The 12,968-nt window shown below is 46.0% G+C and overlaps 1 protein-coding gene across 7 annotated transcripts in view; it reads right to left on the bottom strand.

Moving 5' to 3' along the window:
* ST7 (suppression of tumorigenicity 7) overlaps positions 1 to 12,968 on the bottom strand; it is a 207,433-nt gene that overhangs the window by 102,736 nt on the left and 91,729 nt on the right. The window contains exon 3 of one of the 7 annotated variants that reach the window (XM_029072643.2): positions 11,512 to 11,565. The exons of 5 other annotated variants lie outside the window; for them this stretch is intronic. In XM_029072643.2, the coding sequence (XP_028928476.1) occupies positions 11,512 to 11,565 (54 nt within the window). Of the gene's footprint in view, positions 1 to 2,125; positions 2,317 to 11,511; positions 11,566 to 12,968 lie in introns of those variants that run through there. One more of the 7 variants, XM_029072650.2, reaches the window with a different exon arrangement.

The raw sequence follows: 12,968 nt of genomic DNA, 5'->3' as shown, positions 1-12,968 counted from the left end.
TATCTACCCCAGCGCTTAGAACAGTGCTTGGCACAGAGTAAGAACTTAACAAATGCCATCGTCACTATTATTATAAGAGGTATGAGAAATAGGGATTTTAGCTCATTTTAAGTGACTTGCCCAAAGTTGAGTGACTTCCCTAAGGTAACGTGGCAGGTCAGTGGCCGAGCGGGGATTAGAACTCAGATCCCCTGAATCCTAGTCATTCATTCAGTAGTATTTATTGAGCGCTCACTATGTGCAGAGCACTGTACTAAGCGCTTGGAAAGTCCACTAAGCCATGTGAACTCCCAAAGAAAATGCAGCCCACCTGTAAAATATAGATCCAGGGGTTAGTATGAAGCAGGGGGTGAGAGAGGACAGCTGCTCCAGTAGTGGTTAAGGCCAGTATAAACCCAAAATGCTTTCCTCATTAGGGAATATTTCTCCAGGTCGTTGTCGCAGTACCATAATTTTGAATTGAAATCTCAGACCTGCCTTTTTCAGGCATGCGTGCCTCTAAATATAGAGTAATACAGAATAGATACAAGCACACTAATAATACTAATAATAATGTTGGCATTTGTTAAGCGCTTACCCTGGGCCAAACGCTGTTCTAAGCCTGGGGTAGATACAAGGTAATCAGGTTGTCCCACATAGGGCTCATTGTCTTCATCCCCATTTTACAGATGAGGTAACTGAGGCACAGAGAAGACGCGGCGGAGAGGGATTAGAACCCATGACCTCTGACTCCCAAGCCGAGGTTCTTTCCACTGAGCCAGGCTGCAGTAGTAGTAGTCACCTATAAAGTACCTTCTCAGTGCAATGGACTGTATTATATGCCACAGAAACATGAGACACACTCCCTGCCCACAAAGAGCTTACCTTCAAACAGGGATGGGGGTGGGGAGACCAGAGAGACAGACGTAAAAATATTTACAAACACTAAAATCAGAACTTGTTTATTTGAAATAAGCATAGATACACAAGTACTGAGGATGGATATTGACAAATACATGGGCTAGACTGTAAGCACCTTGAGGACTGGGATCATGTCGACTATATTGATTCTACTAGGTGTCCAATAAATACTACTGAGTAATAAGGGCAAGAGGTGGTTGTTGGGATGATATGATTTGGAATGATGCACTTTCCACCGGACCACACTGCCTCCGGCATCCAAGATCCCAAAAGACCTGGAAGTCACAGCAGACCTCGACCCACTGGCTCTTGGCTGCTCTATTAAATCTCTTCGCTTCTCAGTGCCTCAATTTCCTCATCTGGGAATAAAATGGGGATAAAATACCCATTCTGTCTACCTCTTTGACTGTGGGCAGGGACTGGGTCTGATCTGATTTTATTGTTCTCCCCCCAGGGTTTAGTTCAGTGCTCGGTGCATAGCAACTTCTTGAAAATACCACTAATATTATCATCATTGTTACTACGCCAAAAGTCAACAGTGCGGTCCTCAAATTACACATTCCGTGGGACATACCATCTGTACCGATATTTTTTTATGGTATTCGTTAAGCTCTCACTATGAGCAAGGCACTGTACTAAACCCTGGGGTAGAGGCAAGATAATCAGGTGGGAGACAATCCATGTCCCACATGGGACTCACAGTCTTAGTCCCCATTTTACAGATGAGGAAACCAATTGAGAGGGAGAGTGCTCTCTTCAGCCTCCACGTAGGGCCCAAGTCACCATTAGCTTACAAATGTCCACGAGGAGATCCATATCTGAAATGGGATCTCCAGAAGAGATACAACCTAAAAAATGAAAAATTCAAGGAAATAACTCGAGGAATTGGGTTTGTCTGACACAGAGAGGTTAAGATTGGGAAAGGGGTAGGGCCAAGATGCTGGAACAGCTTTCAATTCATGAAGGATTACTAGAAGAGATAATAGATAATATGACTATTACTACTAATGTATCTGGTAAGGTGTCAGACATTACCCCATTCCAGGTGGGACTCACAGTCTAAGGAGAAGTTGCTGTGGTCAGTTTCCCCCACAGACAAGGCCCAGGGAAAGGGTGATAAATCAACCAATCGATGGTATTTATCTGAGCACTTACTGAGTGCACCGCACTGTACTAAGTGCTCGGGAGAGTACAATATAAAAGAGTTGGTAGATACACTCCCTACCCACAAGGAGCTCTTCTTCAGAAATGGGCTAAAGACGCTGCAGCAGGGACACAGGGCCGAGGTTAGGTCTGGAAGGTGCCACGCCGTGGGTAGCCACAGAGATTTTCTCAAGCCACAGTCGACGACTAACTCTCGTGCCTGTCTGGAATGTGGTTCTGACCGGAAGCAGGGGTTGAACAAGTTGCCTTTCTGGAAGCCCTGGCGATTCTCAGATTCCATACCCCCAAAGGACGGGCCCAGCTACCATGACAACAACGGTTTCCGGTTCTCCACGACATCAGGGCCGGCCGCACGCTCCCTTCTTCTCCCCCAGGCCCCACGCTCTTCTGCCTCTTACAGGAAGCCTGGGGTTTGTGGATCCCTGGACCCGGTCTTATTAAACCAAAAAACATAACCCAAGAGCATCTGGGTTTCCAGATGCTTTCAACTGCTGGGCACAAACAACTTGGCCAGGACCAGACCACGAGGCCTTCTGGGATCTGAAACTCAAACTGCTGGGTGAAGCCAGCGATGCAGCCCACTTCACTTAAGTCAACATCTTCGGGCCCGCAGAGAGTCGACCTGGGGAGAGGGTCTCACATAGAAGGAAAGGGGGCATGGAGCCCACCGCTCAACCCAGGAGGAGTGTCGAGTGAGACAAGAGCAGGAGGGAGGTCAAGTGAGTGAAGATGGGAAGAACGGAATTCTGGGATGTGGTCAAAGGGAAAGATGGAGAGGTCGCTCTTCACACTTGACGTTCCTTATTGGGATGAATCATCTGTTCTTTCCTGTCCCTTGCAGCGAGGGAGGCCTCTTGGCTTAGGTTCAGACGCAGATGAAAGATAGCCGAAAGCCGACTGGATTCTTCTGGGCTGCCCACGATTCACATCTAGCAGCGTTACATAGATTGTCCTCTTTCCCAGGGCGGTCCAGTGACTGACTAGCCTAACTATCCTTGGTTGTCAAAATGACCACAGGGCAGACAAACACTCCTCATTGTGTGTGTGGCTATAGAACAAAACTTCAGCTGCTTCATCCGGAGTAGGACAATCTCTCTGGACCGTTCGTTAGCCAGAACACCATCTCCTTCAGCTGCCAAGGAAGTCCAAGAGTGACATAAACAGAGGTGCAGGTGTGAAGGACTGGCAGTTAAAGACAAGGACAGAGAGGGCAAAACCAGGGCTCGGAAACTGTCTCAGCTCAGGGACTCCAACCCTCTTCCGGCAGCCACACACAGTTTCCGGGGAAGTAAAGAATGCCCTGGAAACAGGAACTAGACTTCCTGCCTTGACACTCTGCCTTCTTTCTCTAGCCCCTGCATAGAACCACTGCCTTGTAGGTCACTAGATCAGATTGGGAAGATGACCTCTCCCCTTTCTTCCTCCCCATCACAAAAACAACAACAACAATAATAATTGTGGTATTTGTTAAGCACTTACTATGAGCCAAACACTGTACAAAGTGCCGTGGTACATAAAAGATAAGCAGATCAAACACAATCCCTGTCCCATATGGGGCTCACAGTCCAAGGGGAAAGAAGAACACAGGTGTTTAATCCCCATTTTACAGGTGAGGAAACCGAGGCCCAGAAAAGTTTGGCGATTCAGATTCAGGCAGAGTCATACAGCAGGCCAGTGGTGGAGCCGGGATGAGAACCCAGGTCCCCTGACTTCCACGCCTGGGTTCTTTCTACTAAATTACATTATTTCTAACGATTGGGCCCATTTACCTTGCTGAAGCATGGGAGAGGGAGAGGCATTTGGGGGTTCAGAACCTGAGGAATAGAATAGACACCCCATCAATCAGCCTGACCATCATCCCTCCATCTCATGATGTCACAAGCCATTTGGATAGTCCAGTACCTTCACCAGTAAAAAATCTGGCTCTCCAGGCAGCCATCTGGAACTCCCTCTGAGCTCAGCTGTGCCCTGGACTTCCTTTCCCCAACATAGACGATGGACTGGAGGTTCCAGGCCTCCTCAGAAGTGACTCAGGTCGAGATTCTTCTCGCTGTCGCCCAATCGTTCCTTAGCTGGAGTCAGTCTATCTACCCAGTGGTCCCGGGGCCCACACTAGCCACGTACAAGACGTCCAGCAAACAGGGAATGGGACACGAAAGGACCTTGTTCTGAGTAAGGATGTGCCCTTCATTCGCTCAATTTTCAGGCAAAAAACCCTGTCTTTAAAGGTTTGGACACTTTCACCCAGACAAAAGAGGGTCAGGATAGAGAAGACATAATCATCTAAGGGTGTAAACATGCTCCAGTGATCCAGGGTGTGCCTAAGAGAATAATAATAATGATGGTATTTATAAAGGGTTTACTATGTGCCAAGCACTGTTCTAAGCACTGGGGTAGATACAAGGTAATCAGTTTGTCCCATGCGGGACTCAGTCTTAATCCCCATTTCACAGATGAGGTAACTGAGGCACAGAGAAGCTAAATGACTTGCCCAAAGTCAAACAGCTGACAGTGGTAGAGCCTGAATTAGAACCCACGACCATAATTAGAAATAATTTCAACCTTTCCACATCACCCTAAGCCTCAATCCAAGCTTCCCACAAACAGGCTCTGGCACACAGGAGGCGACAGGATCTTCAAATCGACGCGAAAGGAAGTGTGCTCACTAGCTCCATGTTTATTACAGCTTCTTACAGGAAATAATATAAAATTATTAGGCAGATGTTGGCAAGAGCAACGTTTTAGGAGGTCACCTCCAGCAAGAGAGGTTAGCACAATCCATTACCTAATGTGCTGGTGGAGCGCTAACAATGGAGAAAATATAAATGCTTGACAAACTGATTCCCTAGTAAAAGAGTTTCAAAGGACTCTAGGCCTCAGGCGTATGAACTGGTAGTTGCTACACTCTGGAAGGCAGGGAAATAGCCGTGGGCCGAAGTAAGCTAACCCAAAGTGAGGAAGAATAGTCCCAATTACAAAACACTTTTTCCGTATGTCTTTTCTAGAGCTTAGAAGAGTCTCTGACACATACGGCTTAACAAATACCATTTTTTAAAAAATAGAGTTGCTACTGAAGCATGAGTTAACATGAATCCCTTCCTCAGTAAATGGAAACTAGGTAAAAGGTAAATCAAACAATCAATTGTAGGGAGAAGCAGCGTGGCTTAGCGGAAGGAGCACGGGCTTCGGAGCCAGAGGTTGTGGGTTCTAATCCCGGCTCCTCCACTTGTCTGCTGTGACCTTGGGCAAGTCACTTAATTTCTCTGTGCTTCAGTTACCTCATCTGTAAAAATGGGGATTAAAAATGAGAGCCCCACGTGGGGCAATATGATCACCCTGTAATAATGTTGGTATTTGTTAAGCGCTTACTATGTGCAGAGCACTGATCTAAGCGCTGGGGGAGATACAGGGTAATCAGGTTGTCCCACATGAGGCTCACAGTCTTCATCCCCATTTTACAGATGAGGGAACTGAGGCCCAGAGAAGTGAAGTGACTTGCCCACAGTCACACAGCTGACAAGTGTCAAAGCTGGGATTTGAACTCATGACCTCTGATTCCCAAGCCCAGGCTCTTTCCACTGAGCCACGCTGCTTCTCATCTACCCCGGTGCTTAGAACAGTGCTCTGCACATAGTAAGCGCTTAACAAATACCATAATTTTTATAATTATTATTATTGTTTATTGAACACACCCTAAGAGCAGAGCACTGTACGAAGCACTTGTGAGGGTTCGATAAATATGATTGATTGAGGCAGGGAATGTGTCTACCAACTCTGTTCTAGTGTATTCTCCCAAACACTTAATACTGTGCTCTGCACACAGTAAGTGCTCAATAAATACCACTGACAGGAGCAGGACAGTATGGGGCTGGATCAATTATTCAATTTCTCCCAATTTTCTATCGCAAACTATATCTCCAAAGTACTAGGAAGAAATCAGAAGCATTTGAAGTGTTTTATCAGATTTCAGATTACCAAAAAATACCCCGCTACAATCTCTCCAGGTAACAATTACACACCATAATTCTGGGTTTGTCCTCCAAAGAACAAACAATAAAGCTGTCTAAAAGTCCTTTAACAGGAGGGAATTCTATGCTATTGTTTCTCTCCTCCTGTCAAATATGAGTTGGCAGGCAGGTGTGGCCTCGTGGATTGAGCACGGGCCTGGGACTCCAATCCTGGCTGTGCCACTTGCCTGCTCTGTGACCTTGGGCAAGTCACTTCAGCTATCTGGGCCTCAGTTCCCTCATCAGTAACATGGGGATTAAGACTGTGAGGCCTGTGTGGGACAGGGACTGTGTCCAACCCGAGTATCGTGTATCTACCCCAGCACTTAGAACAGTGCCTGGTACTTAGTAAGCACTTAATAGATACCACAATTATTATTATTGTTATTATTATCATGTCTGATTCCCAATTCAATCATCTATTCTGAGAGTAGGTTCCCAGTGCCCCGGGAGCTGGAGACACTGTACTAAGGCAAGGGGATTGGACTGGAAAACGGGATTGTGAAAGGAAAACGCCGGAGGGCCCCTCACCGGCCCCAGTGGCCGTCTGGGCTGATTTTCCCTTTCTTATAATTACAGAATCCATCACTACACTGGCTAATCATTTCTCTCCCCACCACATCCACTGCATGACGAGACGTCTGCTGGAAGCTCGGGGTGTCACGCTGGGCTGGTGAGTCACAGCCCAGATAAGAGCCCTCAAGAGGAAACTGTGGGGGCCTGCTAATTCTGATGACATGGGGCTCTGAAAAAAAGGCCGTGGTTTAGTTTCATTTCACCTCCATTTCCTGGGTTTGGCTTGGAATGCCCAGGCACAGAGTATAGTGACAGGGGCATCTGAGGGGCAGCATCAAACTGTGTGGGCTGCTACGAATTGTTACAGTCCCCCTAGACTGTAAGAGCCCCAGTTAGACTGAAAGCACCTTGATGACAGGAATCGTGTCTTTCCCATCATTGTGGACAGCACTCACTGTGGACAGCACCACCATCCTTCCTGTCTCACAAGCCTGTAAACCCGGCAATATCCTTGACTCATCTCGCTCGCTCAACCCACATATTCAATCCGTCATCAAATCCTGTCTTCCTTCCTTCACAACATGGCTAATATCTGCCCTTTCCTCTCCATCCAAACTACCATGTTGATCCGATGAACGTGTATCTACCCCTAGTGTTTATTCCCATCCCCTCAGCACTGTACTCGTCCGCTCAACTGTATGTATTTTCATTACCCTATTTATTTTGTTAATGAGATGTACATCGCCTTGATTCTATTTATTTGCTATTGCTTTAATGAGATGTTCTTCCCCTTGCTTCTACTTATCGCTATTGTTTTTGTCCGTCTGTCTCCCCCGATTAGACCGTAAGCCCGTCAAAGGGCAGGGACTGTCTCTATCTGTTACCGATTTGTACATTCCAAGCGCTTAGTACAGTGCTCTGCACATAGTAAGCACTCAATACTATTCAATGAATGAATGAACAGAGCTTAGCACATAGTAAGCACTTAAATAATACCTTCATTATTATCCAGGCACTTACCTTATCCCACCTTAACTACGGCACAACCTACTTGTTGACCTCCCTTATCTCCTGTCTCTCCCCACTCCAGACCATATTTTGCTCTGCTGCCCAGATCATTTTTCTAAAAAATATTCTTTATTTCTCCACTTCTTAAAAACCTCCAGTGATTTTCCATCATCTCCACAAACAAAGTTACCAGTGGCTTTGAAGCATTCAATCACTTTGTCCCATCCTATCTTCTCTCACTGACTTCCTACTACAACCCAGCACATTCACTTCTCTCCTCTAATGCCAACCTACTCGATCTCATCTATCTGACCGCTAACCTCTCATCTACATCCTGCCTCTGGTCTGGAACTCCCTACCTTCTTCACATGCAAGAGATGATCCCCCACCCCACCTTCAAAGCCTTTTTAAAAAATCAAATCTCCCCCAAGAGGCCTTCCCCAACTAAGGCCTCATTTTCCCTTACTCGGTCTTCCTTCTGTGCCACCCTCAAACTTGGACTTGTACCCTCTATTCACCCCACTCTCAGCCTCACAGCTCTTAGGTACATATCAACAATTTATTGTAATGGCTGTCTCCCACTCTGTAAACTCTGTGTGGGCAGGGAATGTGTCTACCAACTCTGCTTCATTGTACTCTCCTGAGTGCTTAATCCAGTGCTCTGTACACAGTGAGTTCTCGATAAACATGATTAATGGATTAATTCTATTGTATTGTATCCTCCCAGGGGCTTAAGCTTAGTGCTCTGCACATATTAAGTGCTCAATAAACCCTAATACGAGGCAAGTGGCAGAACTGGGATTAGCACTCAGGTCCTCTGGCTCCAAGGCCCGGCTCTTCCTATTAGGCGCCTCTGCTTCTCTAGGTTTCTTTCTTTGGTGTCACCATCAGAGACAGAATCCTGAACTGAATGGACTATGGGCCTGACCCAGGATGGCCCGGACTGATTGGACTAATAATAATAACAACAATGGCATTTCTTAATCGCTTCCCAGGTGCAAAGCATTAGTTCTAAGCACTGGGGTAGATACAAGGTAATCAAGTTGTCCCACGTGGGGCTTACAGTCAATCCCCATTTTATGGATGAGGTAACTGAGGCACAGAGAAGTTAAGTGACTTGCCCCAAGTCACACACATAGCTGATAAGTGGCAGAGCTGGGATTAGAACCCACAATTATGGGCCTGACGCAGGATGGCACTTCCTCCTCATGGCCTGATGTCCAGCAACATGATGGCCGGGTTTACCGTTATTTTCTGCCTACTCCTTGGATTTTGCACAATCCTGGGACCGCAAAGGAGCCCAGTAAACTGAGATGAAGAATAACAACAATATCGGGAGATCAGCGCTGACTCCCATCAACTTTCAGAGGAAATCTCTCATCCCTGGTACGGCTTCTGGGCTCATGCAAAAAGTGAAAACAAACCCCAAATATGTACTCTGGGTCTTTCTCAAGAGTTGGGGAGATGCACCACATTAGTCTATCCTGGGAAAGAGAAAAAGCAATGTAAACAGACTCTCAAAGGCTTCAGGGAAAATAAGCTCCATCAATAATAATTCTGCCCTTAGGTATGGTCTTCATGTACATATGCCCCAGTGATTGACACCGGTTTTCCGCTCCTGAGGCATTTTCATTCTTGGATTGGTGCCTTTGGAGGGATTGACTGGAGATTCTGATTGATGCCCACCAAAATCTTTTTTTCTAAACACTAAGTGCTACGCAGTAAATTCAAAAACTGGCAGTCCCCTGAGTCACATAAGGACTTTGTGGAGAATTATTTACCTCTTCTTCTTGGGATAGCTACAGCTGAAATTAGACATCCTTTTGAAGGCAGAAACTTAGAGGAGTTATGCTGCAGCACTAGCAAGAGGATAGGATTGAACAGCATTAGAGTCCCTGTGGGGGCCTGTGATGCATGTTTTCCAGAATAATGGGGACCACAACCAGTTGGCAGTGAGTGGGACTCCTCCAACAGAGAAAGGCAGAGAGAGGGCAGGAGAGGCTAGCCTGCAGTTGCCCTGGGTGGCCAGAACAAAAAATGGAAGCATTTAGGGGGAGAAAACGGGGCATGGACAGATCTGGGTCTATCCATATGGGTCTCAAGTCCTCAGTCTAATAATAATCACCACAATAACTATGATAATAGTATTTGTTAAGTACTCCCATGGTGCCAAGCAACTGTCCACCTCCTTGACCATATTCCAGACTAATGGCATCCACCCCCAATGAGAAATCTGGAATAGAAAATACTTCTTTCATTAACCAAGAAGAAGATGTATTTGCATTCTTAAGAACTGAAAAATCAGACCACCTGATATTTGCATTTTTGAGGGGGTTTTCCTGTTTCCTCGGAGCTACTTTCTTTTTTTTTTTAATTTTACCTAACCCATTACATAATGAAAATTACTTTGGTGGGTTCCCCAAAGGAATATATTTTTTGGAGGAGGCGGGGGTCAGTTTTTACCAGTTTTACCAGCTCTGAAATGATAGGAAAATATTTCCCCCTTCCAATTTGGTAACCTAGGAAAGGTTTTTTTCCACTAGCCATTCTCTTTGCGGGCTTTAGGATTCCACCGGATTTTATGCCTGCAAATTCCAGTTTTGCATATGAAAATGATCATGTGCTCCGCTCAAATCTGGTGGTTAAGCATTTAATTAGCATATTTGCATACTCCAAACAAACAATTTCAGGGATCTGAAGCAGTCTAAATCATCAGGAATCTTGATTCTGAGATTCAGATCAAAGAATGAAAATGAGTGAGGGGAAGGAGGGGAGGAGAAGGGGGAGAAGGAAGAGGGGTGTTCTGAGGCACACCCTCGGACAAATGGATAGAAAACCACTCTAATGGTCTTGATGCTGTTCTCCCCTAAATCAAAACCCTACTCTTCGATATTCAAAAGAGATTCAAGTCAGCAAGTTAGAAAGAATAGATAACCATTTCTATCATAAACAGGTCATTTAAAAATAACTTAGAGACTTTCAGGGAAAAGAAAATCTTACACTGCAGGCACAGGCCTTTGCAGAGGAACAAACACAAAATAAATATAGTCATTTCTGATCTGACATGGAAAAGAACCCCATGATATGGAGATATTCTATTCTAGTAACCTTCAAGTCAATGGAACTTAACATGTGGTATTTGTCAAGCACTTTCTATGTGCCAGGCACTGTACTAAGTGCTGGGGTGGATATAAGCAAATCGGATTGTACACAGTATCTGTCCTACATGGGACTCTCAGTCTTAATCCCCATTTTTACAGATGAGGTAACTGAAGCACAGAGAAGTGAAGTGACGTGTTCAAGGTTACCCAGCAGACAAGTGGCATAGGCGGTATTAGAATCCAGATCCTTCTTACTCCCAGACCCGTGCTCTATCCACTAGGCGACTTTGAATGGGCTATGGGGGATAAATACCACGACTGACATTTTTTTAGATGAATTCCTACATTACTTTTAAGTCTAGAGCCAGCAAAGTAGTGGTACTGTTACTCTACTGTATTAATCAATCAGTGGTATCTATTGTGTGTGTACTTTGAAAGTACAATATAATAGAGGTGATAGTTACCATCCCTGCCCATAAGGGAGTTTTACATCATGTTACCCCGAACATGAATTGTAGCAAAAATAACTACATATGCGTATGCCAACTGCCAGTCCGTCTGCAGGGGACATGTCTACCAACTCTATTATACGGCACTCTCCCGAGCGCTTAGTACAGTGCTCTGCACACGGTAGATGCTCGATAATTACCACTGATAGATCACTGTGTGTGAGCTGGTCACAGAATAGCAATAACTGGGCCGTAAGTTTGTCGTTGCCTTACAAATAGTAAGGGCTTAACAAATACCACAATTATTATTATAAATAAACAGTCGTTCGTGCTAGGCCTCTGAGGAATTTACAATTTGAATTGTACCTGGACAGGAACTCTTGGGGGGGTGTGGTGGGGCACCCAGACTTGTCTGGAGACCTTGGGTAGGGATGAGGGGAGGGGATAGGAGAGAGGAAAAGAGGAGAGGAAAGGAAGAGAGAGAGGAGAGGATATGTTATATTGTACTTTCCCAAGAGCTTAGTACAGTGCTCCACACATAGCAAGGGCTCAATAAATAAGATTAACCGATTGACTGAAGATACGGAAAGAGAGAGAATAAGGGCGATGGATTTTCCAGCCGCAGGAAGCCAGCACGAGTGTCGGCTCGGCCGCGCACCGAGCGGGACGCTGGCGGCAACCCGGCCATTATCCCCGTTCTCCAGAGTGGCAGGAGTTGATGACATGATTTAATTGCCCAGTTATTGCTAATTATAAGCCAAACAAAATGTTGGAGAGCTAATTCATGCCAACTGATTAACTAATAGAGTGGGCATTAATTGCCTGGAAATGCCCAATTCAGACTTTATCACCCATAAAAGCATCCGAACACCCATGATCCTTTTCTCCTCTCTCTTTTTTTGCAGTTTAATAATAGTGGGAATGACCTTGAGGCGGGCATTCAGTCCCATCCCTGGCAATCGACTCCTTCCAGCTGGTCATAAATCTGCAGGCAGGGACGCCTCCTTTGATCATTATTGTTTCGAGAACACGTGTTATTGCACGGGAATAAATTGATAACGGCACAGTCTCTCCATTAGTAAGAGCGGGACCAACACGGCGGCGGGGATTCATGGCACGGTATCGTAACGCCAGAATGTTAAGGACGTGGGTTCCAATCCCGGCTCTGCCGGTTGCCTGCCTTGTGACCTCGGGCAGGTCACAACTTCTCTGTGCCTCAGTTACCTCATCTGTAAAATGGGGATTGATTGCGAGTCCCATGTGGGAGATGGAGTGTGTCCAAGCTGATTCGCTTGTATCTACTCCAGGGCTTAGTATAGTACCTCACATGTAGTGAGCACCTAAATACCATTAAAAAAAATGGGCCAAGACTGGATGGAGGGATGGATGGGCACATTTCGTCTGGTGATGCTCCTGAAAGTTATAGTGAGCCTTCCACGTCTTGGGAAATGGCAGCTCTCTCCCCTCTACTCAAGCTCTTTTATTCCCCATTTCAATCCAGGCTACAAGCTTCACCTATCCACTGTGCCTTGCCCTCACCTGTCTCATCATTGGCCTCCTGCCCACGCTCTCCCTCCTGGCCAGAACTCCCTCCCCCTTCGCATAAAAACAGTTTGGGAAGCAGTGTGGCCTAAGTGGAAAGAACACAGGTTTGGGAATCAGAGGACCTGGGTTCTAATCCTGGCTTCATCACTTGTCTGCTGTGTGACCTTGGGCAAGTCACTTCACTTCTCTGGGTTTCAAACACCTTGTCCCCTCCTACCTCACCTCGCTGCTCTCTTACTAGAATCCAGCCTGCACACTTCGCTCTTCTAATGCCAACC

This window comes from Ornithorhynchus anatinus, chromosome 10, assembly GCF_004115215.2.
Source record: "Ornithorhynchus anatinus isolate Pmale09 chromosome 10, mOrnAna1.pri.v4, whole genome shotgun sequence".
NCBI lineage: Eukaryota > Metazoa > Chordata > Mammalia > Monotremata > Ornithorhynchidae > Ornithorhynchus > Ornithorhynchus anatinus.
The sequence above is the reverse complement of the archived record's forward strand: the minus strand, read 5'-3'. Positions and strand labels throughout refer to the sequence as shown.